This window comes from Struthio camelus, chromosome 1 (assembly GCF_040807025.1).
Source record: "Struthio camelus isolate bStrCam1 chromosome 1, bStrCam1.hap1, whole genome shotgun sequence".
Lineage (NCBI taxonomy): Eukaryota > Metazoa > Chordata > Aves > Struthioniformes > Struthionidae > Struthio > Struthio camelus.
In genome coordinates, this window is record NC_090942.1 from 191,441,481 (window position 1) to 191,466,405 (window position 24,925).

The window sequence follows — 24,925 nt, forward strand, 5'->3', positions numbered from 1 at the left end:
GCAAGGATTCAGAATACTCCAGATGAGAGGGTGGAGCTAGAAAGGAGTATTTCTCCTGCTTGCCCACTACCTTTCCTCATATTGCTGGAAAGAGGTCTGGAAAGATATTTCTATAGAGCTGTTACATACTTCTTTTTAAAAGACAAACCTACAAGTTACCATTTCACAGGAGTGTTTGCCAGAACAGAATCTCAGATCAGCATTTACAGCAAGCTTACAGACGAGCTTTTCCTATTCCAGAGTCTTAGGAGCGAATGATTTCATATTTTATCACTTTTTCTATTTCTGAAGTCTGACGCAGGTAAGAATCTCCAAAACTTATTTACTATCTATACATTATATGCAGAGTTACAGGTAGGAACCATTTTTACATTGAAAAATATATAAAAAATACTACATACAGGACAAAACATAGCAGCAAAATGCTGCTCGCAGAAATAACATCGAGTCTTTCTGTCACCAGGTAAGGTGAAACTGTTTTAGGGGATATTAACTGTTTCAAGGATAATATCAAAGTTTTTTTTCTTTTTTAAATAAGACGTTCATTAAAAATAATGTCTAAAACAACATTATCTAATTCATAGTCAGGCACCTAAAGATTTAGCTTTAAGTATCTTCTGAAATCCACAGTCATCGCAGAAGGAATCCGGTTTCACAGAGGCACAAATGAGGGAGTTTCTGAAAGCTTCCTCCGAGTTGCAATCCGCAGACATTTGGGGCAGCCTCCAGACTTGAAACATGCTTTGTGAAAGCATGTTTTGCACTCTGTTTACACAAACAAGCAGTTTTACATTCAGGAAAAACTGAATCAATAGGTGCATTCCTTGCAGGATGTTCTATCTAGTTTATCCAAGTATAAAAGTAAACAAAAGCAGCACAAGACCAGGAGAACAATAATCATTGTAATAACTATGGCTAAACATTTTGGAAAGACTCCCCGCATTCCACTGAATGCCAAGAAGATCTGACATAGCAGCAATATAGTGCTGTCCCAGGCTCTCTCTCAAGCGTAGACCCAAAAATATAGCCGCCCTCTGCAGCCATAATTATGTTCACACAAGTCCATATTTTGGCTTTCTGAATTCACTGATGCAAGATAGCCACCACAGACTTCAGATACGTGTGCTTTCAGTAAAGCATATTCTCAGTGCTTTCCAAAAATAGGCCCAAATGGTTTGGCATGCCAACATCCCCCAGCGAAGAGGAAAAAAGTTTGGTCTGGAACATACCTGCGCATCTTTTGCATTTGGCAATCTGAAACGGAAAGACTAGATCCGCACTCTGACAGAATTCACAGATAAACCCCTTTGCTTGACAGAGCTGCAAGAACAAAGAGAGATTTACTTGTAAGTTTTTGCATACATATATGTATGTATGTATGTATACGTATTTGGAAATGGCAGTAGGGATATTTTTCACACTGTTAGAGAGTCCTGGCACATCCTTACCTCACAACCATCCACATGAGAGGTGGAGCTCTTCAGAATATCTTTAAGAAGGGGCAGTAACTGCCCTCGTTTGATCTTCACCAGGTCATCCAGTGAGAAGAGGTGCAGCTCCTCTGTCAGATGGCTTGGGACCTGTTCAAAATCTTTCAGTACCCTGTGGAGAAAATGAGAAAGAAAATCCAGATCCAGTTACAAGAAAATATGTTTCTTGCAAACATATTTGAAGAATAAGCCTCTCACTTCTATAGTCACCCGTGAGTCATATAAAGAAGATCCTGCTAAATCCTGCCTCACCTTTACTAGCAATTTTAGCTGGCATTAACAAAAACTAAAGGGTTTAGGGTTTAGAATAAAAAGTCTACTTTAAGTGTGCATTACTTGGGCACTGGAGTTGCCACATGCATGTCTCAGCAGTTCTCAAATGAGATGTAAAGGGCTCTCTCCTACCCCAGAAAGAGTAGGTTAACTCCTGGGCAATAGTCTAATATAACAAGCTAGGGTTATTTATTTTTGGTAAAAGATCTTTCAGGGTTTTTATCCTCCAAAACAACTTTTAGGTGAAATGGTGTTCACACTGAGGGGGTGAACACTGAAAACACCGTCACAACTTTGCACATGCAATCAGTGTAGAAGGTACAGTGAGGATCTTAATGCTTTTATCTATAATGGAATCACAGGTGGGTGGGAGGAGGGGATCATTAAAATATATATGTATTCAATTTTGGTCAACGCTTAATTGGTTCTTTCCTTCAAGAGGTCCATGTTGGAGAGAGAACATACCCTGCTTTTAAAGCTTATTTAGCTTGTTTTCTTGATTTAAAAAACGTCACCAATTCTAGGGTGAAAGTTTTATCACTCACATGTCTAACCACTAGTTATGCCCACGGCTTGGGCAGGTGAATATCAAAGTCTTTAATTTGCAGCAATAAATGAGGCTGGCTTTACATTTTCTAAACTTCTACCTGATATTCCGCACTTTTGGTTATTACTTTCATTTTAATAGGCTTATGAAATAAACTCAGTTAAGCCAATGGCAGATTTATAGAGGAAATCTTTAAATTCACATGGAACACCTCTGTTATTTCTTCAGATAAATCATCTCAGAGATGGACATAAATATCTCTGGCCTTTTAAGAACTAGCAATCAACCTAAGAGGGACAAAGTGCGAGAAAATGTATCTTCAATTAAAAAAAAACCCAACATTTACAATCAAATGTCTGTGGATGTTAAAAGGAACATTAAGCTACCACATAGAAGCTATTCTTCACGCTTGGTATTTGCGGTGCAATAGAAGGAAGCTCTGTTATCAGAATTTTTTCTGATGACCAGATTAGCTTGTTAAAAACTGTATTCAAATGCCTCTAGAAAAGGTGGCTTTCTAAGCACCTCATATGCTTTATAACCAGTTCTTTGTGTATAATCATGGTCCATACCTTTCACCAAACCTGCAGGTTTTCAATAGTTTCTTTAAATGAAAGAGCTGTTCTTGTGTCTCCTAAAGGATGAAGGGAAGGAAAAAAAACAATTTTTAAATGAAAAACAGCTGTATTTATCCAGAAGGAACACCACTATTAGGAGTGCAGAACACCACCATTTGAGTCAGCAACCCTTTGTCAGGGCATCAGCCACAACCTAAAAATAGGAACTTCTCACTCAGCAGAGAGTTAAACAAATGGATTGTCACCAAAGGCCTAGGAACGCAAAGGCTACTTTTATTCACTGACAAAGGAAGCAAATCCCAATGCTACAAATTGCTCCATGTCAGCGCACCAAGCAAGATGCTAGATCCAAACCTTCGTAAGAACAAGTAACAATCTCGGTATGCGGAAGCCTCAGCCAAGAGAGGGGAGTGCACAGCAGCCTTGTAATCTGCTGCAAAGCCCCCTTCCTCAAGGCGCACGGAGGTGGGGGAGGTAAAGCCTTTAGATGAGCCACGGGTGTTTTTTCTAATGGCCCACAAAAATAAGAAGTCATTCAAATTTTCTGGAGCTTTCCAACAGCCAGTTGCTTAGCAGAGATAACTATTTACTATAGGAGTCCAGCTCCCCAACGAACTCAATCTAGAAATCAATAAAGAAACATCTTCCAAAGACAACAGCGGAATGAGACCTCTGGCATAGCCTGGAAACCTCTCCCTCCTCCCTCTTCCTCTGAGGGGAAAGGGCAGGCCCCAGAAACGGTGACGGAACAAGGCAAAACACAAAGAAGTCAACTGTGCCCCCTTCCCATAGGCACAGGGCAAAGCACAACCTGCCCTGAAGAGTTTTTCCCCAAAAGCCTCAGACCCACAATTTCCCAATAAGAGAGGCCCCACTTACCCTCACCCTGTCCATTTCTTTTGTTTTTGTATAGAGGGCTGCGTTGATACATGACACATTGAAAATTGGGTGGTGCCATATGCTGTCCAGTAGGTGTTTGGCGAAGTTGCACACGTAGTATTTTTTGAAGTCCCATTTCATCAGTATTCGGGCAGGAATGCAAGACTGGGCATAGCTGTGGCAACAGTCACAAAAGTATTTCCCCAGGTAATCACAATAGCGGAGTCTCCTGATATATTCTGCAAGTAGATAACAGTGAAAGTGTGAATGCCTATGGGATTGTACCTCTTTTCTGTATGTCTACTCACTCCAAATAATTCAAATCTACTGGGAGCAAGGGGCAATGATTTTTTTTTTAATTAAAGCAGGGATTTTGTATTATTGTGGTAAACACATGGACAGGATTTGTACTCAGAACAGGAAGCTTTCCTCATTGCCATATTTATCAAACAGAACAGATTATCCTCATCATCATGAGATTGCAGGCAACCATTGTTGCCTTACCTGCAAAAAAGACCCACGTCTAACAAATGGAAAAAGGAACTAATCTTGGTATTACATTTATATAATACTTTTTCGTATTTTGTATTGTTTTGCATAAAGTTTGTATATAGTTTTGGTTTGCTTTAGTTAATGTGCCACCACAGATTGCTGATATTTTACAGCCATCACAAATGCCGCTCTTTGCTGGCAGACAGAACAAGATTTGAAAGCCTTCATTTTGTAACGAAGACTGAAAGACAAAAAATTTTAAAAGACAACCTCAAAAGAACAGAGCCACTCATTCCATAAGCTTCCTGTTAAAGATTTTTTTAAAAAAGATTGTTGTGTAAGTTGACACATGCCAGGAATTACATACTAAAAAAAAAAAGACCAAAAAGAAAAAAAAACCATGGAAAATGTAAAAATAGGATTTTGCAGCCTGGAAGCTTTAGCTTTTTTTAAAAGCACTTCCTGTTTTGTTGTTGACAGTCACTAATTTTTACTCTGTGTAAGAAGGGTATCTATCACATATTCTGTCTGTAATGAGCAATTCCAGGCAGCGATAACATCCTCCTACTGCCCACTTTATTACAGGCACATCCAATAATGATATTTTCATCCTAGTTCAGATAGATTTTACAGTTGTCATACATCCATGCAGGCAAAGATTACAGTCTGGTTACTAGTTGTGGGGGTTTTGTTTTTACTTTTTGCTTTGCAATACTTACTGCTTTCTATCGGGGTTCCACAACCAACACATGTAAAGTTCTGGGCAGCTACCACAGCATCTCTCCTATGTACATAAGACAAACAGTTACTTCTCACTACCCAAAACACATTCTCCCAAACTACAAGTCACCTACTCCGGCACCAGTGGATATTTCCATCCTGAAAGTTGACTCCTCCTTCCCCATATAAGGAAGGGGGTTCTGGAAGAAGAGGTTATATAAGGCAAGCCCTGTGGGGGGCTTCTAAAAGATGATCTGAAAGTATTTCAGTGGGTGTCTAACAATTCCATGGAACATGTGTCATCCATTACTGCTTCTAAAGACAGCTCTTTACAAGAACTTAAATTATTTCCCGCTTCTTAAGAAATCACCAACATCAATGAAAAGGGAAAAACAAGCACACCTGCCTGAATATGCTGTAACTGAGAAAGCAACCGGGCTTGCAACACAGGGAATTATCCTATTTCCCTACTTTGTGCATTTAACAGAACTTCTAGCGGAGTGAGATCAAACACGACCCGTTTTCCTCCCTCTTACTGAAAACTTACTGTGCATAAAGTGTCAGCAGAGAAGTGGGGACACTGTTACAAATATTCTCAAAAGAAATCTTGCAAAATGGAATTCTTGGGAGTCCAGCTGAACACTGCGCTATCGTAACCACCAAAAAGTATGTGTACTATCTAAAAGGGCGCGTGCCATGTTAATTAGGACGTGCCAACAGAGGAAAAAAAGATGCCATCCACTTTCTAGTGGATGTGGTGACAGATGCAGTGCAACCTTCTGCAGTATTAGCTCAACCCCAGTTTGTGTCTGTTAAGTTACCCATGCTCCTTTGTAGGTTTTGGACAAGTCCCATGCTGTCCTCATGAGAGCGCTCAAATCCCTTAGACTTACTTGACTGAAGGGTGAATACTAAATATAATCTGAGATCTTGGTGGGGCCCAGCCAGAAGATCCTCTTAATTTGGATATAATCTTTATTTCTTCAGCCAGATTCAAACTGGACTCCAGCTCTCTTGGAATCTCTTCTTTCAGCACAGCCTTTCAAGAAAGAAACTTATGTAGATGAACAGCTCATCGGTTGGACATATGCTAAATGCTATGAAACACTTCCCTTTACACTCCAGCATTCCGTAGTTCAGTCCTCACCTGCACGTAGCCCGCCTTGGTTTAATTCCCTCATTATCAGGCCCAAGAGAAACTACTGAAGTACATCCCGGTTTGTGCACAACTGCCTAATATCTTAAATATACTGAAAATTGATAAACAGAGAATATATTTTCAAAAATGTCTTTAAAACAAGTTAATAATCTGTGAGTGCCCTGTTTGTACTTTTCTTACGCAGCTTCCCCCTTTCCATAATAGTGAAGCAGCTGGAAAGAGACAATGATTATTTGGGGAACCAAATAAAGACCCTGCTGTTTTCTGCTTGGACTCACAATCTGGTTAGATGAGCTCAGGCAACCAGATAGTTGAACTGCAGCTTCTTCTCTCTGCAACCAGCATTTTCTGAAAGCTCTGTACAGCTCCTGAGCTGTTGCTTCAGCAGAATTACAGCCTGGTTCAAAAGATGATCTGAAAGTTAAGCAGTAAAGATGGTGAAGAACAGCAGCATGTCATCAGCAGCTCCACTACCTCCTCTGCATCCCTGAAAAGCCTTTTCCCATTCTTTTATTCCTATTCCATTGCCTTGATACACCCCAGCCCTCACAGAGCCAGAGCCAGCACCTGGCAGCAAGGCTCAAGAACCACGGGAATGCCACGCTAAGCCAAGTACCACAAGGACATTTGCCATCAAGCAGCATTCCTTCCCCTTCCCTAGGAGCACCAAATTTACCCCTCCCACATCTTTCCCTGCCCCAGAAGGAAGGGGCATTAGAAAGCTGGTTCAGCAGAAAAGGCAGTGCCGCTGCGCTATTATATGAAGACATACAGCATTACCTTTCATCTGGAGAGACGGACAGATTTTCAAGGTCTTCGAGTTCTGTAGTAAAAGAGAAAGTTACCAAGAAGAAAGTTATCTAAGAAAAAAAGCTTCTGTTACTCAGCACTGTTTTATATCTATCTCCTGTGTTACTGTGGTGTCAAAATACATTCGTCTTCAGAACACTCTCGTTGGTTGTGGGAAATAACTTCAGCCCTGGCTGTAAAACAGGGATAAGAAGTCTGATCTCCTTTGCAGAGCTCCGACTTGTACAGGTGAAGAGTACTCCCCAACAGCTATGCATCAAATCATCACCATCAGCCTCCCTTTGAGAGGAGGAGAATCCACAAATAGAAACTAAGTACTTGCTACTCCAAGCCCACCCAAAAGGCCCATGATAGAAGGAACTGGACATGAACGTTAATGTATGGAATCGATGGAGCGCACATTAATTGTTTTTGGACACTGACAAGTATTTTGAGACAGCAATCACAAACATATCACTTAACGCTAGGAAAAAAGCTAGTAGCAGGTGAGATGAATGGAATCAAAGCACACACATCTCCATTATGTTTATATTTACAAAAATGCTTATGCAGACAAGGTGTTTACACCGATTTCATTGTGTTTGGTATACGCAAGGAGTATACCAAGTATATTGTTCTGAAGACAAACGCTTCCCCACTCACACATGTCAAAATAACTCTTGCTACTGCAATTGCTTTGTGAGTCAGTTCCCCATTCAGAGTTTAGGGAAAAAGGAGGTGAATCTCTACAAAACCAAAGGGAACAACAAAAAAAAAAATACCCTTAATAGGAAAAAATAGGATGGAAGTTAAATGCTGCCCAGGCCATCTCTAAGGATTTATATTTTTGTATATGCAAAACCCAGAAGGTAATTAGAGAAACTCAGGATCCCCTGAGAAGTAAAGCACTAGAGACTGCAAGGAGACAGAGACAGACAGTGCACCCCAGTCCTACAGTACAGGACAAAGCTTAAGAAATCGTTTAACTTGTTTAACTCAGAAGTAAAAATGTACTGTCCTAAATTATTTCAAACAATGCTGCTCTAACTGGCTGAGGCTGTAACTTAGGTGCAAGTTTCACACTTTGCTCACCCACATGAATTGCCTTCCTTAAATACAATTCTAGCCTGTAAGCTAGGATTTATTTGTGGAAAGGAAATCCTGTACAACTCTGGGGTTTCACATGCGTTCTAACAGTCATACATATGCAGCTCTTTCTATTCTGTCATGTCATTTCTGCTGTGAAAATGCCTGCTATGTCAGTAAATTTTCCAAGTGACACAACAGATTCAGCTGAACAATAAGGCTGTTCTGTAATTAAAATTTTAAAGTCTTACCAATAATTACATACTCATCATCTGAGTCACTGTGGCATGGAAATCTGGCAACCTCGTGATGTGATGGTAGATGTACTGAGGAGCTGACATTCAGCAGAGCACAGCCTGTCCAGAGTAAACAAGGCACCACTACAACTTCTCCAGTGTCTCCAGAGTAGTTGCAGTTATATTTGTCACTTTTCTTTAACTTACAGCTTCTACTTACAGAGCAACTTTTACACACACTGGAAGCCCATGCTGGGGAGTCTGTCATATAGCAAATGCCTCAAGCACTGGTTTGAGGGTGAAGCTTCCAGAGACTCATACAAAAGTATTCGGTATAAAAAGCAGTCTCTTTCTTACATGCAAGCACATTATTGATTTTCTCCAGGAGTTATGTCATTTAGATGTCATCACTAAGATTTGTCTTATACTTTACACTGAACTCCATTTAAAAATGCACGTGCCAAAACAAGCATTCTAGTGCCAGAAGCCTTTGTTATCCTGCCTCAAATTGCATGCGCTCAACTATTCTGGGCAATTTCATTCAGATCAACTGTACAGCCTGATCTGCACACTGCAGAGGAAGGAAAGAGCTGGACTTCAAATCCCACAAAAGAGGACGTAAACACCAGAGAAAACTAACCAATTGCAGGTGTGCTCTATGGAGAGTTGTGCTTGGCATGTCACTTTAATACGAAAAACAGAAGATAAGATTAAAAAAGTTACAGTAAATGAAACACAGCTGTGAATACTCAAAAGATAGCATCTGACCCACAGGTAACTTCATCTGTGGAATAATGATCCTTAGGGAACTCTGCTTTGATTGGGTGTTGTGAGACTCGAAGAAGGGAATCTGGTTCCAGGAAACACCCAAATTCTTTTGGTGTTTTCTTGCACAATGACAAAAGGTGAAGGCTGGCAGAAAAGGTTGCATTACAGACTAAGTAACTTGCCTTCATAACCACTGTCTGAAGAGGCAACAGAAGAATCTGACTTCTTTACTCCTGGATAGGAAGATAACTCCAAATCAGTGTGATAGCTGCCATCCGGTCCACTGGTTTCCTCCAGACCCCAGGACTCTGACTGTTGCCTTAGGATATTACATTTCATCTTTTCCAGGGATGCTATAATCATATCTGCAACAAAGAAGTGCGCGTTCTCCTGTGAAATTAAACACAAAATTAAAATGCGCATTAGTACACAGCTCAATTTTTTTTCCATCCTACTTCATCTCAAGAAATGAACACGTAAGACTATTCAGCTTTTCCTTTAAGCACCAAAAAAAAAAAAAAAGGTAATTCAGAGACAATAAGTAAAAGGCAACTGCCCAGACAATTATCTGTCTCACTCTTGACTAAAATACGCAATTTGCTTTTACCTTCTCCATTTATTAGATTAAAAAGAAACTTGATCACATGCCTAACTGACAAATAGGCATGCATTTTAGGGATGTAGCCTTCTAGTCACACTGTATTTTTAGTATGCATGTGTTAATCCATAACATATGTAATAGGATTTAGTTAAAAGTCAGTTGTGTACAAGCATTTTGCACGCACGCTAACTTGGATGAGGCCAGAAGTAGCAAGTTTTAATGGGACTGCAGATCTTAAGGGAGTGAGTAGTACAAAAGCTAGTAAAGTACTTTTGCACGTTAAGAGTCGAGCTGGTGAGCTGATACCACTATGTAGGAACACGCAGCAGGAGAGCTTACATGGTCAACTCAAGGCTAAGGTGTTTGCACTGCCTTAAATAAAAGGTAGTTGTTTCAAAGCTTCACTGTGGCATTTCCATGCCACAAACAACCCCCTCCATGGTGTCCCTTACAATCTTGCCTGCCTGGGTCCTCCAGGCAGGACAAAGGAACTTGTAAAGCCACTCCCAGGGCCGACATACTTGGACAACCTTTGGGCTCTCTGCCTCAACGTCACTGTCATTTCCCCTGAGTGCCCCACTGCTGCTGCCCTGGGCATGGGTTCCCACCCCAGGCTCAGCTCAAAAGTGGATGGGTCACTGGGGGTAGGTGCACTCAGGCGGAAGCGCACTCAGAGAGGCCGAGGATACCCTCCTCCCATGCCTCAACTGTGCAGATTTGCACTGTGCAAAGCTAAACCTCTGTCTGAAATAACCTGGAAGTACCTAAGGCTACAAATTCTGAGTGCAGAATAATTAATTTTAAAGTAGCCTTATGCTCAAAAGATTGTACCACTCCTGTCAGCATTTGCGACATCCCATACAATCCGCACAGGAAGCATTAAGAAAAAAACATCAGTGTTTAGAAAGAGCTACAACTTAAGCAGCGCAGTAGATATCTGTTCTGCTTTCTAGTTGTCTACTGCATTTAAAAGAGAGTTGTCTCAGTATTAGAAGGCCCACAAGTCCATGTGGGTGGCTGAAGAGACTTTTGTCTTATGCCTAACACTGATTAACATTGCTTGCTTGTTTAACAATTTCCCCAGTGATGACTTTCAGGAAACGTCAGGACACACCATTAACAAAGGAAAGAATTATACAGCCTTTTTCCTTTGGGGAGCTGGAAGAAGCAAACCCCTACTTTGAGGGTTCAAAGAGCCTGTGTGGCAGCAGTTAACCCCAAGTTAGTGCGAGAGCACAGCATGCCAGCACATCCCGCTGATAAAAGTAGTGACAAGCACACCTGAGGCAGCCATGTTGCAAGAAGATGGCACAAGATCCTATTTGAGTAACTTAAAACAGGGTACATCTCCCTCAGCTTTCACCTCTGCCTCCCACTGGGAATCTGCCATCCCAGGAAGGTCTCACCTCAGCTGTGACACCCACCTTCATCTCATTTCTCTTCCCCTCCTACTCACATCACAGCAAAAAGCCCCTCTAGATCATCCGGACCTTCTCCTTCCTGGCACAGGAGTGCAACCCTAACTCGCTAACACTGCGTGCAGAGTTTTGGTCTGCTAAGCTTTTCCCAGTTTCAACCAGAGATTATTCCACAGCTTAAGAATGTTATTTTCCAGCAGCCCTACTCAGGGTGACAGAGCTTTTTGTAGTTTTTCCACCTGTAATCACACCAGCCCCCACCCCATCTGCATAGAAGCGGCTGACATCATCTTGCCTTGCTCAGTGACTCTCAGACCACAGTTTCTAATCCAGGCATCTACTCAGCGGTCGCTTGGTGACAGAGCAAGTTACCTCACTTTTGGTTGCCATATTACAGATGGAGAAGTGTTACCTCCTTTCTGAAAGGCCTAACACACAAAGTAACATGAAAAGCGAGTTCTGAAGTTCCCTATTTTTTTTAAATGCAGCTGAAGGACACTGAGAGCTTTGAATCAAACACAGAACTTGCCTCTCCAATAAAAGTAGTGCTCTGCACAAAGAAGATCACCTCTTGGGCCCATGATGTGATGCTTCCACATTCACAGAGCTGCAAAAAAGTCCTTTAAAGTCCTTTTGCATTAAATCCTATTTATTGCAATGGTTAATTACAGCATTAACCCTTCTTTTGCCATCATGAAAAGAGACATCGAGGACTAATTTAGCACAGTTATATGCTATACCACTATTTTGCCATCTTCATCTCTATTTTTAGGCTCAAATGAGCTGCCTATCTGGCAACACACCTAAATACATTTGAAACCCATATGCAATTTAGAAGCCATTAGAGACTGCCTTAAATTACTGTAGATGTCATAATTTCTGTGCTTGCCATTTGCTTTGTAATTTTTTTAAAGCAATTTTACAAGCTCATCATAAGCACACATAAAGAAGTCAACTTCTGCCCCGTTTCCTCACAGTAAAAAGCATAAGGCAAACCCTGTCCATGCGCACGTAACTGCGGCATAGCTTGGTTTCAAGAAATATTTCTGAGAAAATGCTGGAATGAAAAGGGAAATATTTAAGCGTTCTAAAATCTTGCAATTATTTTAACATAATTCTAAGTATTTAATTACCATGCAAAGTAAAAACAAATGAAAAAAATTGGTGTTTTAGGTTGAAGGGATCTTCACTCAAAGAGAGAGGAACAGGGGAAAACACAACATTTTTAAAGATTAGTTTTTCCATCACCTATTTTCCTCCCCCTAAAGCCAACCAGACAAAAGAGCGTCTATGCAGATTTAGTAACAAATGACAGTAATTATTGAGAACATCTCCTCATGCTTTATTTTAAGTAAAATGAGGAAAAAAAACATGAAAACAATTTGTTTGATGGCCTTACCTTCTCCACATCTTCTGGAAGTACAAATATATCCGGCAAGGAACGATTCAAGGGAATAGCACTTATGTTCAAAGGTGAAGCAGACCCTGTGGGTATAACATGAGCTTTATTAGTTATTTCTTCATCTGCACTTCCCAAGATGTGTGCAGGGCGATCTGCAGAGAACTAAAGCAAACTTTCTTTCCCAGAACTGACCACAGCTGGGGTTGGACGGAGTAGTGAAAGTGAACTGGTGAAAGGAGAAGACGACAGAAATGCAAGAAACAAGTTGGCCTTTATACCTTGGCAACCTGAAGCACAGGTATCAATTGCTAGGATAGCCCAGTTTAAATGCTGCTCAGTGGCAGTGCCACCACACTTCCAAGGCCAGCCCTCTTCCCTCCTCCCAGGCTCGAGGCAAGAGGCTGCAGCTGGACACGCTCCTTCAGCTCCTTTTGCGCACAGCCCACCAACCTGCTCGCTGCTCTCCTTTCAGTCCTAACCCCTGGAAGAGGAAGGGGGCCTCACCCAGCGCAACCCATCTCAACACGTCCCGGCCCAGTGCAACCCATCTCAACACGTCCTGGTCCTACTAGAGTCACCAAATCACTGCTAGTATTGTGTGACCACAGCAAGTTCAGGAAAACTTTGCTGTTATGTTTCCATACCTCAAGAAATTCCCCCCTCCCCCCCCCCTTTTTTTTTTTTTTTAAAACGCAACACCTATTGCATCGTAATAAATCTAGGTGGAGCAGATGTACTGACTGCAGTACTCTGCTTCCCAAGCTTTTAGTTTCCTGGCAGTTGTTGATGAGCATGAGGAATATGTGAAATAAAAACTAATCTCTTTTCCTATTAAGCACTTTTTACTGTGAAGCAGAGAACATCTGGTTTTTTGCAGGTTTAAGCTGTACCACAGATTGTTTCCTATATATAAAATGAACAGTCACATTCTTCTTTCACAGAAAACTGACAGCATAGGCTCACACCCTACATTTTTATTCAAATCAGTCACATTCACTACTACAAGAGTTCTGCTGTAAGAATGAAGATAATATTTCGTCCGCGAGTGTACAATACTAAGGAGATACTGAGCAATGACTCCAGTTTTTCACATTAACTGATGTTTGTTTACTACATCCCTTTTCTTCTAGAGACGAATTTCTATTTTGCCAACAAGGTCGTTAGGAGGCGGTCTGTGTTGATGCTTACAGTATAAAAAACTATCCTATCCGAACGTTACTACCATACAAGCCTTTTAATGCCCTTTCAGATAACAGGCTTTTCAAAGACTCTTTCTGAAAAAATTACCGAAGCTGAATTTCTGTCTGAAAATCTTAGAAAAGAGGACCCACAAAACACAAGAATAATTTATGAAGAATAAAGGACATAGTACTCTCGCGACTACTTTGGATTCTTTATACTGCAGTAAACCTTGTTACGCTGCCCTAAGCATTAGTGAAGTCAGGCTGCTAAGTCAGTACCGTGACTAGAGTGCAGCAAATTAGACTTAATAAGTAGTTACAATTCTTTACAAAAGTGTTAATAAACTGTGTTTACTGAGGAGGGAAAAAGGGAAGATCCAAATACCAGGCTGATGGTCCGAGTTTTGAAAACAGTACAAAGTCACTATCCAATTAGGTTATTTTAATATCTATTTGATGAGCCATCTTACTGGATAAACAGTGCGTGGGGAGTTGTAAGTACTGCTATAGACTAGCAGCTTGATAAATGCTTGCATTCTTATCAGTTAAGATAAGAGACAACTGGGGCTCTGTATACAGAAGAGTAGAAATAAGGAAATGAGTCAAATAATTCCTTTTTATCTTTAAAACATCAGTCCAGCAAACTGGTAAGGCTGATGTTAACTATCGTTTTGAAATCAGACAGCAGCTTTCTCTCTTGCTTACCTTTTGCACCCCACTTCCACATTTTACTAAAACAAGTGTAAAGAGGAACAATAACAATTCTGGTTTCGCACTTCTAAACAAAATTTAGTTTTGTTTTACATGAAAGCAAAGTTTTGCACTGTGGGACATCTGGGTACCATACAGAATTTAGGAGAGAGGGGGAAAAAAAAGAAGGAAGCTAAAGATACTGGATAATGTCGCTAAAGATACTGAATAATGTAAATGAGGGTAAGATGCAGAGTTGGAAGAATATTTCTTCAAAAACATGAAAAGGAAAAAAGGTAGAGGACATGAATTTAGACAAGACAAGAGCAGAAGAAAAGCTAGAGAGAGAGACAAAAATCTAAAAGAATGAGGACTCTGAAGGGGAGCCTTAATGAGACATCTTATTTATTGCTCAGGGAATCTCACAAAAGGCAGCTATTACTCTGCTTTCCTCATTTTTCTATTAAAAAATGTGTGTTTCCATACTGAAGCAATCTCATTAGGACAACTAGGAGAAAAAAAAGCAGGAAAAAAAAAAGATGAGATACAGATCCATACAAGAAACAAAACAGCATTTATCACTGCAGATAGGTTTTAGTGGAGTCAAAGTTTTACTATGAAACTTAACTGAACAATTACTACTCTAAAATGTTTACTCCCTTTCGAGAAGTTTCGTGATAAATGGAGGATATTGAAGAGATTTGCAGAGGACAGCAGTCCATGGGAAGGAGCTCAGCACGTCCAGTAACAGGATGCAGCTCTGCACGTGACAAAATAACCCATTTGCCCTTCTTTTCCTGGGCACCATGGCCCAGAGGCTGCTGAGGTTTACAAAAGAGTCCTCCTAGGAGCCACAGGAGGAAACAGCCTTGACGCACACAAAGGTTGAAAGGAAGAAAGGAAGAACTAGTGCTGCGAAGTGCCAGTGACACACCAGCCAAAAGGCCCCCAGAAAAAAAACAAATTTGGCCACAGACTCCTTGTTAGGAAAGACGGAGACTTTTTCAGAAAGCTGCATGGGCTGCAGCTGCATGGGGTATGAAAAAGGGACAAGTCCCAAAAGGACTCTCATAGGATCAGCAGAAGTAACTCCCTTACTAAATCCCACGGAAAAAGTGATTTATTTTGATTTAAGTCATCATTACCCTCACTTTGTGCATCCCTCGCATATCTCCAGCCCTTTGCAATCAATGTATGAGAAAGTGAGGATTCACCATCTCCTTTGAAACAGCAATGGAAGGGAAGGGCAATCAGAAGGTATGCCCGTGCAATTCCTACCCTCAAATTACGCATTTTAATTCTTCTTTTTCAGTTTCCCATTTGCTTTCCCTGCCCTCTTTCTCTTGCACCTGGGATTTAAATGGCTGAAAGTAACAGTGAATGGCTGAATGCAGAATTTTCTAAGTTGCACAGAAAAGAAATCCAAGTTTGATGCAGACAGAGCACAATGTATAACAGGACCTCAGCTCCTGTAAGGATTACTTTCCAGGTAGTGAAAACAAGGACACTACTTTCAGTCACCAGGCTACCTCTAGCCTTATTGCTGTGATCACCTTTCAGAGAAGCAAAAACATCACCTCACAGAAACTTGAGACACATCCCACTTACGTCAGAAAATTGCGTCACGACTTCTCTATTCTTAAACACGTGCCTCACGGTCCCTGCTGACATTTACAGACTTGGCTGGGTGTTCCCGACTGAGCTACCTAAACCCGCTTAACTGGCTGAACCCAGCTCCAACCACAGGGTGTGGTTTGCTTCTCCCCGCACCTCTGCTGGGCACCTTTCAAATCTATCATGCCCGGAACAGCACAAAAAGTATCCAGCAGAAGCAAACATCCACAGTCTTTGCCATACCTGTTGGCAACAGCCTACCCTAGAAGACCAAGTTACTAAAAAGTCCCTGCTCTATTATTTAGAAAGTTATTAAAAGATAATAAAGCTAAATTAAAGTACTTCAAAATTTTAATTACCAAAAATTAAAATTTAATTGAGAATTAAAACTGAAATGTTATTTTGTTATTTTAATATTTATTAAAGCTTTATTCATTAAAAACCTAAAGTTATTTAAAAGCCCCTACTACAAGCCTCTCATCCTGCAATGGCATGTGCCTATTTGAGATTTCACTGTAGACTGAGACATTAGATGTGCTTTGAGTGAATAGCCAGGTGGTACCAGACCTTGGAAATGGAGCTTAACAGTGTCACCGTTAGGTCCCTGATTACTATTAATCAAAGAGAGATAAAATACCCTTTAGGCTTTTTATTTATAATACAAAGGCAGGCTGACTGCTGCCTCCCACCTGTCTTCCATCCAGCAGAGAATCAGGTCTCAGCTGCACCATCTTCCTGGGGCTCGCTATCTAGCAAGATTAGATCAGATACACATACAATTATTTATAAAAATAAAATAGAAATGCTTCATCTCACTGTAGCACAGGATGCTAATAATAATGCTGGGTACTAAACACAAGAGGAGTCTTCTGCTGCTCCAGCTAAGCAGCTGCAGCCCTCATCTGAAGCCCGGGAAGGCTGACACATCTCACCATTACACAGGCACTGCCCCGAGGCCAGGTTTGCTCCTCTGCTTTCCAGCTTTGGAGCTGGGGGGCTGAGTTCTAGTGTAACCCTGATCAAACAGCCTGAGCCCATTCCTGTGAGGCCCCATGCCACAGAGGCCTCCATGCCACCGTGGGAACAAGAGGAACCCAAGACAGCACAGCAGAGACACACACTGCTAGCAGCTTTTATCTGTGCCTCTTCACGGACAACCCCCACTGGATGCAGTATCAGCACGCTCCAAAGCGGGCAGAGGAGGAATAAAAAGGATTCTGATCTGCATCCAAAGAGGTCACATATCTCTGAGAGTAATAGCTGGTGCATGTGAAAAGGGGATGTGAAGCAGGAGGAAAGATAGTTCAGCTCTACAAGCTGGTTTAGCCATAACAAGAACGGATGTTAACCCAAAATCGGAATCAAGGGAGTCTCCTACCTCCAGCTCACGTTAAACAGCAGATGGGTGGAGAAGCCAGTACACATCACTGAATCACTACCAAACTAAGATCTTTGCTATCTATTTTCAAAATGAGAGTAACTGCGAGAACAAGATAAAGTGCCTTATCTGCTGGATGATCCGCACTGATCACAGCTCAGTAATTTTCACATTTTACCATAGGGCCACTTCTAAAGAAGCACTCCTGTGATAAGAGACCGAAAAAAAATTCCAAGCTAGAAAGCCTCCTCTTTCACTAACACCTGCCTCCATTTTGAGAGTTCTTTCTTTCCTCTCATCCGTGTTTGCAATCCCCATAAACAAGGCCAATCTCAATTACAGCAGTCCTTCCATTCCTAGGACAGAAATTTAAAAAAAACAATGGGCCTGCAAATGCAAAGTTACCTGGTTGATCTGATGGCTCCAACTGCGAAAACCCACATGGAGAACTGCAGTCACCATTGCTGACAGGTGCAGGCTCCAAAGCACCTGGGTATTTTAATGGATCTACTGGCTTGCTAACAGTTGAATCTGGGAGAAAACTTGTAAAAGCCAAGTCTCGTTCAGGGGGACTGTAAGATTTTTGATGTTCTTTTCCACCATGCACAACAGCTGATGTGACCGTGCCTCCTGTTAAGGTCACTTGGGTAAAGCAGTCCCGCTTCAGAGGGGATACTTCTGAAAAAGAGAAACCATTCAAGGAGGAGGTAGCGGGATCCCTGTCAGAATAACGTGGGCAAAAGAAAGAATCCAGCAAAGATTTAGAGGAATCGCACTGTCTATTGTCCCAACAGACTCGATGCCTTGTAAACCTTATGTCTGTTTGTGTATAAGCAGCACTGTGATGAGCGGAATCGCTATCGCTGTCATCATTGTTATCCCCATCACTACTCTCTTCCCACCGCTCCAGGTCACTGTCTGGACGTTCAGTTCTCTGCATCGTGGTCTGCTCTGACAGCAAAGAGGGCTTCACACCAGATCCATTTAGAACAGACACAAGAATGTCTTTGATAGCTTCAGCGCTATCTGGGTACGATCCAAAACTTCCCGCATGTCCGATCACTGCTGGCCTTGAGTAGTCATCTGTTAAGAAGAAAGAAATCAGCAAGTTAAGAAATAATTTTTAAAAAGGCATTAATTTACAACATGAATAAAACGCAATTTTCATTTTTGACATAGCTGAGAAGAAAAGGAAGAACTCAATCACCACTCTCCCACTTCTCCCAACTAGATCGTGCTTTCTACAATCAGGAAGCAATTCTGTCATTGATAGGGTCATAGGTAATAAATCAACAGTAGAGTAGGCTGCTTCTAGCCAAATACATACAATCAGTTAAGACTTTAACGGTGGCTGGTTGTTAACGTGCTCGAAAACATTATTGTTCTACAAAACCAGAGAAGGAACAATGTAAATAACTATTACAGCCCTGCTATTTACCATCTTCATGTTTCGGTTCTACTGCCAACAAGAGAAAAGGTCACTTGAAAAAACAAACCCACTTCTAATTCCTACTCGTCAACTCCATATCCTTTCTGGTGAATCACAGGCTGTTGAAAAAGGATTGAACTCATAGCAGTAAGCATTAAGGTTTAGGAAGTTCTCCAGAAAAAGCTTGCTGGAATTACATTGGTATTTCATTTATCCCCCGGAACTACTAAAATTCTGCAACATCTACAGCCCACAACAGTTATTTCTGGAAGATAACCGTACATGCTTCACAACAGACCAACGCAACAAAAAAGCTGGAAACCTGTATGCCAAAGGCACTGTCAGTGACTGATGAAGTTTGTGAACTACAAAATTCTATAACCAAAGTAGTTAACTAAGGAAGTCTCCTGGCATTATTTAGTAAGTTATGCAGGCTTAAAGCTTGTGCAGCTTTTAAGAAAAGCAACAGGCATTCCAGTTCTTACACTGAAGCGGAGATAGAAAAGAAATTATTGCAAGACACGCAGAGGATCAGAACAGCAGGAAGAAAAAAGCGTACCCTTAGTAAGAAAAGGTAAAAAAAAAGAGGTCACATGCTTACAGGTTTCAGTGAAACACTTGCTCCTCATGTGCAAAAGGCCAAAGTAACCTTTGGTTCATTAGTCAGAGCAGCGGCAACATTTACATGAACCCACAAAGAAAATCAGCCAGAGTGAGTTCATTAAAAAGCCTCTGAAGGAATCAAAGTACTACTGCCACAGCCCTAAGTAATCTCCTGCAAAACTGGAGTTCAAGAGAAAATGGAAAAACTGCCTGCTATGACAAACATGACAATGGAAGTGTGATGTGAAAGTGTACACTGCCATCGGTAGCTATTCAAGAATAAATCAAAGTCCTATGCCTTCAACAAAAAGCCTCATAGAAAGTGCCATTATCCACACAATGAAGAGGTTAGACATGAGGTTGGTAATTTCAACAAGAAACTATCAACCATATCATGACAAAAAAAGAGAAGATAAGTCGATTGTAAAATTCTAAGAATAGATACAAACAAGAAGATTCATTTCCAGGGCAAAGATCAACTACTTGGGACCACGAGGAATGTTAAATACCGCTGCGGAAAAAGCAGCAAGTCCTGCAGACAGCAGACTTTGCCCGGAGGTTGTTCTCCTTGGACTATCTCAATGCAAAACAACTAACCTCTTCACAAGCCACTCACCTGCCAGCATGCACTCAAACTCCATGGTAGATAAAGTTTACTAATGAAGGCTTCCAAACCAAAACCCATAGACTTTGGAAGAGCAAGCCTATAAAGAACACTTCTCATGAAGAGAAAGCAGGAAAAACAAAAAAAAAAGAAACACCGCACATCCAAGCACTGAGAACATCACATAGAAGCTATGGTGCGAGAGTTACTAGTGATAAACTCCACAGCAAAGTCAGGTCAAAACGAGCTGAACAGTTCATCTATGACAGTGAATAGGACCAGCCACCTGCCTTTGATCAGGACAAGACTCTAGCAGGGATGCAGAAGTAGCAGCAAAACCGCACTTTTGCTTGGCTGGTGTTTGCAAGACAGGCTCTGCACTAGGAATACCTTGCCAGTATAGCCAATCACTATAGCATAAGAGCAGAAATGAGAAGTTAAAGCTATCTGACTTTAAAAAAAAAAAAAAAATCTTTCCAGGAAAAGAAAGCAATCTGATAATTATCAGAGGTTTCAATCACACAAACACAACTTAGCCTGGGCCAAAAACATTATCTTTTCTGTGTAGTCACGTTTAGTCTTGCTGCCTTTAACTCCTCTTCCGTTCTGCTCTCCTATTGCAAAACCCGACCCGAGAGCCTTACTGTCTCTCCTCATCCTTCATCTCCACCACTCCAACATCACGGGCCTCTCTAGCACAAACCACATAACCATAGTGATTTACTCTGACAAATATTTGTTCTTCTCTCTTAAATCAGCTACAATCAAGTTTTAAAAGTTTATCTCAGGTTTCTGCACTGACAAGCCTGGAAAAAAAAGTTAAGTCATTACCAGAAATACGTTAGTTCAATTTAAAAATCTCAAGTTCAGTTTTGCAACTGACACTCAGATAAGTAACTCCAGTACTTTGTTAAAAATCTAACAACAGAGTTCTTGAATGAGTAAGGACTTAAAACAACCTCCCAAGAATCATCAGAGCAGTTCAAGTGTTCTACCTGAGCGCTAAAAACGCTGGCATAACTAAAACAGCCGGATTACCCTTTAAAAAGCAAAGAACTGTACTTTCAAACGCTACAATATACTTTGATGTTGTCCCATCTTAAAAGCCAACAAATAAGGTTTCCTCTCCAATCAGAATTCATTTGTTTAAAACACAACTATCAAAAGCCTTTACCACTGCTACTAGCACCAGTAAAGGTCCCTAGAGGGAGACATTTTAGAATAAAACAGCATACCTGACAGAACTGAGATCTGAGGTGTCGGAGCAAGACAGCTAATCCTCGCTGGAGTATACACCGAGGGATTTGAAGAATACACCGTCTCTGTAAGAGTCTCCTTATAGCTTTCCTGATTTAACTAAAATAAGAACACGCAGGCGGACAATTTGGTTATATGACAACAATGCTGTGATGATGGTACCCCCATCTCATACCCACCCCATTGCTGTCTGCAGAAAAACACTTAACAGGCTGCTGATAGTCACCAACCCCTGTCAGAGCTTGGATTTCCTAAACGCCTCCCTGACTGTTTGGAAAGCTCCCTAGGGGCACGTATTATACAATGAACTTTGGCACCTTAACTCTGCATTTTACTCAAAGGCAGATGATGAAAGGCAGCATTTCAGAGCCCAAGCCCACTACTGGTTCTCATCCTGAATATTTAGTTACAAAACTAGCTACAATCTGATAAGACAGATTGTTTCCTCTCAAGACTTAACTATCAAGGCAACCATTCAATTTTACTTATTTTTCAGAAGTATGGTTTCTTTGAACAGAGATTGCAAATACCTGCTCAGGTATATGCTCGACTCACCTGTCACAAGCACTGGCTGATTTAAATGAAATTGTGCATTTGTCTTATGCACGTTAAAGTGCTGAACTCAGATGGTTACGTATTTGTCCAAACAGCAATAACAAGTTTGAAAATAATTCAAGGAGTTGCCAATTTGTAGTGGGAAGGAAGGGCCTGTTTACACACGTACAAGCTATGAAGTAAATATATAAATAAGGCCCTGACTCCCCAAGCATCACCTACCTGATCCATGTGCCGCCCCATCTCCCAGCAGCATATGGGCTGGGATCAAACACGGCCACATAACCATACCTGCCTATTTTGATATAACATAGTATGTACAGTTTATTTCAGTAATATGCTTGATTCAGTATAAAGTGAGACGTGACACAAGAAGATAATACTCCATCTGGCATACAGCCTGTCAGGCTAAGCTGACAAAAATTTTGGACGCATTCGAACTGGCTGGCTGAGTGCGTTTATACTAGATCAGCACTTTACTTTGTGTGGTTATGACACTTCTGATTCAGTATTTACAGCCCAAAGCTGGATTTATTGCCTTGTCAAATCAGCATAAGCTGAAATAGGGTAAGCAGTTTAATGTCTATACCGAGGGGCTAATTCCAACAAGGAAGCAAGATGTACTCACACCAGCACAGCAACAGGTCTCCCAAAGGTCACAAGTCCCATGCACAGGTCAAGTTTTTGTCTCCTGCTCCCTTTCCACAGCCCCATGGATGTGCAGAGCATATTGCAGATACCAGGGGAAGCCCTCCCCAGCCCTCTAGCTTCCTCTTCACCTCCAATTCCCCCTGTGGTCCAGTAGGAGGGTTAAGTGACTCAGAGATCAGACTCAGCCCAAATTCCCTTCAGGCTCACGGAAAGCAGAAGTTCCCAAAGCAAAACCCCAAGAATTTCCCTTTTAATTCAACAATAATGTTTCACAACAGAAAGAACAGGCTGTATTGCAAATACTTAGTGTTTAATTACATGAAAGCATAGAAAAATATTCCATCCAGTACCTGATTTGGTACCATCTTTTTTTTCCTCCTCTAATGCAGAAAAAACATTGTGTAGGCAGACTTTACTACACATGAGTACCATATTGTTAAGATTATTAGGTAAAACCACTCTTACAGGAACTCAGTTATTTATCAACTAATTCGCTAAGAACTTACTTTACACATTTTTTTAATTAGCAGTTAATTGACTCTGTTCTCAGTATCATAGCTGCCCCACACCACACTGAACACAAACCCTTCATTAGTAAGTATAAATATTTTTTTAGATAGTATTTTTTTAAACAACCCCTTCATCTCTTAGATCTTACCATAAGCAACTGATATTCCGAGAACTTTGATAAAAGATTTCCATTTATTTTAATAATACTACCATTTAAATAATATTGCAGATTGATAATTAAATATTGAAGAAGCTTTTCCCCAAGTAAAAAGGTAATTAGAGTGCTTATCAGAAAATAAGAAAATAGAGAGGCCTGAAGTGTACTGCAACACACCGCCGTAACTAGTAAGAAGGGCTGACAAACAGTTTCACATTTTTCACAGCAAAAATGAGCCATTCTTTTTCTAATATTGGGACTGTATCTGCAAAGCTCAACTCCACAACAAAACTGCTATTTCTTAAAATATAGTATTTACCACAATCACTGCTATTTAAGCACCATATAAATCTGGGGAGGGGGGAAGTGTCCCCAGCTAATGAAAACACTGAGAGAGTTTTTAAATTATTGCTTTGCTTTACCTTTTTAAAACTGGAGTGTTTGAAGACTTCCGTTCGGGCGTAGCTAGCTACAGTTACAGCTTGGAGAGACATGATGGGAAAACATTCATCTTTTTTGTGAACTACCTGGAAGAAACTGAGAAAGAATTACAGTGATTACCGAATTAACCGCGATTTTCCACGTGTTTTGCAGACACTAAACTAAAGCTTACGCCAAAACGTTTTTGATGTTGACTTTGTGCAGAGGGCAGCAAAAACGAAAAGCTGTATTAGACAGATAGTAGTTCAGAGAGTTCACGAAACTCGACAAAACACAAGCTCCTACCGCAGACATCCAAAAACATTGCTTAGTCCGTCGCAGCCAGCAGTTTTATTATAAAAGAGGGGAAAGATAGAGAAGACTTAGTCATAATAGCATTCTTGTACTTTTGTTGTTGTTTTATAAAAAAAAAGGCTGCCCGTACGCCGCTTTGCCCTCTCCGCTTCACGCCATACAAAGCCGGCGAGCTGCACCGACAACGAACAGAAAAGAGGAATTTTCTCTTTGCCCTCGAAAGGGTCCGCAGCCCTTTCCTACAAAGCAAGTCAGCTCTTCATGTGGAAGCGTTTAACTTCCAAACGCGGCGTTTCCTGGAAAGCGTTTCCCCCAGAGCTCGCGCGGGCTGAGAGGCGCGGAGGCACCCAACGGCTCACGCTTCCCTCGCGCCCTCCAACGCGCGCTCCGACGCGCCCGCGAGGCGGGTTTTTTTCCTTTTTTCCTCCTCTTCTCGTTTATTTGGGATTTCTCCTCCCCCGCCGCCCCTCTTCCTCGTCTCACCTGAGCCAGCCCCCGAGCTGCCCGCGCTCCCTCCCCTCCGCGGCGGCGCCGCGCCCGCTGCGCCACGCGCTCCGCTCCCGTCTCAACGCCAACGGCCAAGTACTCGCCTCGCCTCCCCCCCGCCCCCGGCCCGGGTCCGCCAGGACCCCTCCGACCCTCCCTACCGGACAGCCAGCGCCGCTCCCGCCACCGCCCCAGCGCCGAGTGGCGGCGGCGGAGGCTCCTGCGCGCCCGCTGTGTGGGAGGGGAGCGCCGAGGCCGGGCAGCGCCGCCCCACCCGCTGCCTCCTCACGGGCCGCGCCCGCCGCCCCGCCCCGCCCCGGCCGCAGGTGGCGGCGGCCCACCCGCAGGGAGGGGCCGGGGAGGCCCCGCCCGCCTGCCCCCCTCCCTCCCCCCCCCCCCGGCCGCTGTGGTAGCGAGTTGCCTCAGTGAGGCCGGTTGCCGCAGCTCCATTTCACCTTTCAAAAATAAATAAACAAAATTCTCTCCCCCGAGCCCGGCCTGGCAGCGAGGAACTTATCAAATCCCCACGCGAGGCTAGGGAATCCGTAGCGATAATTTTCCCCTCGGCTTTCTCTTCTCTCTCTCTGGCAAAGCAGCTGCGCCAACCCAGCCCTCTCGGCAGCGGAAGGACGGGGCT

General features: G+C 42.1%; 1 protein-coding gene across 7 annotated transcripts; it reads right to left on the reverse strand.

Moving 5' to 3' along the window:
- Window positions 1-304: 304 nt before the first annotated feature.
- RUBCNL (rubicon like autophagy enhancer) lies at window positions 305-24,600 on the reverse strand. 7 transcript variants are annotated; one of them, XM_068929793.1, is made up of 16 exons: window positions 24,450-24,581; window positions 23,490-23,594; window positions 21,173-21,293; window positions 17,707-18,384; window positions 12,436-12,521; window positions 9,200-9,407; window positions 8,265-8,369; window positions 6,919-6,961; window positions 6,417-6,552; window positions 5,873-6,018; window positions 4,979-5,043; window positions 3,768-4,006; window positions 2,883-2,944; window positions 1,449-1,602; window positions 1,230-1,320; window positions 305-765 (listed from the first exon to the last, which is right to left on the reverse strand). In XM_068929793.1, the coding sequence occupies exons 2-16, from the start codon at window positions 23,559-23,561 to the stop codon at window positions 653-655; spliced, it is 2,319 nt and encodes a 772-aa protein (XP_068785894.1). In that variant the 5' UTR covers window positions 23,562-23,594; window positions 24,450-24,581; the 3' UTR covers window positions 305-652. The 7 variants fall into 7 exon arrangements, with proteins under 7 accessions (XP_068785894.1, XP_068785899.1, XP_009680394.2 ...); XM_068929798.1 differs by having other exon boundaries at window positions 23,490-23,604; window positions 24,450-24,577; XM_009682099.2 differs by lacking the exon at window positions 24,450-24,581 and adding an exon at window positions 23,681-24,249 and having other exon boundaries at window positions 23,490-23,604.
- Window positions 24,601-24,925: the final 325 nt, after the last annotated feature.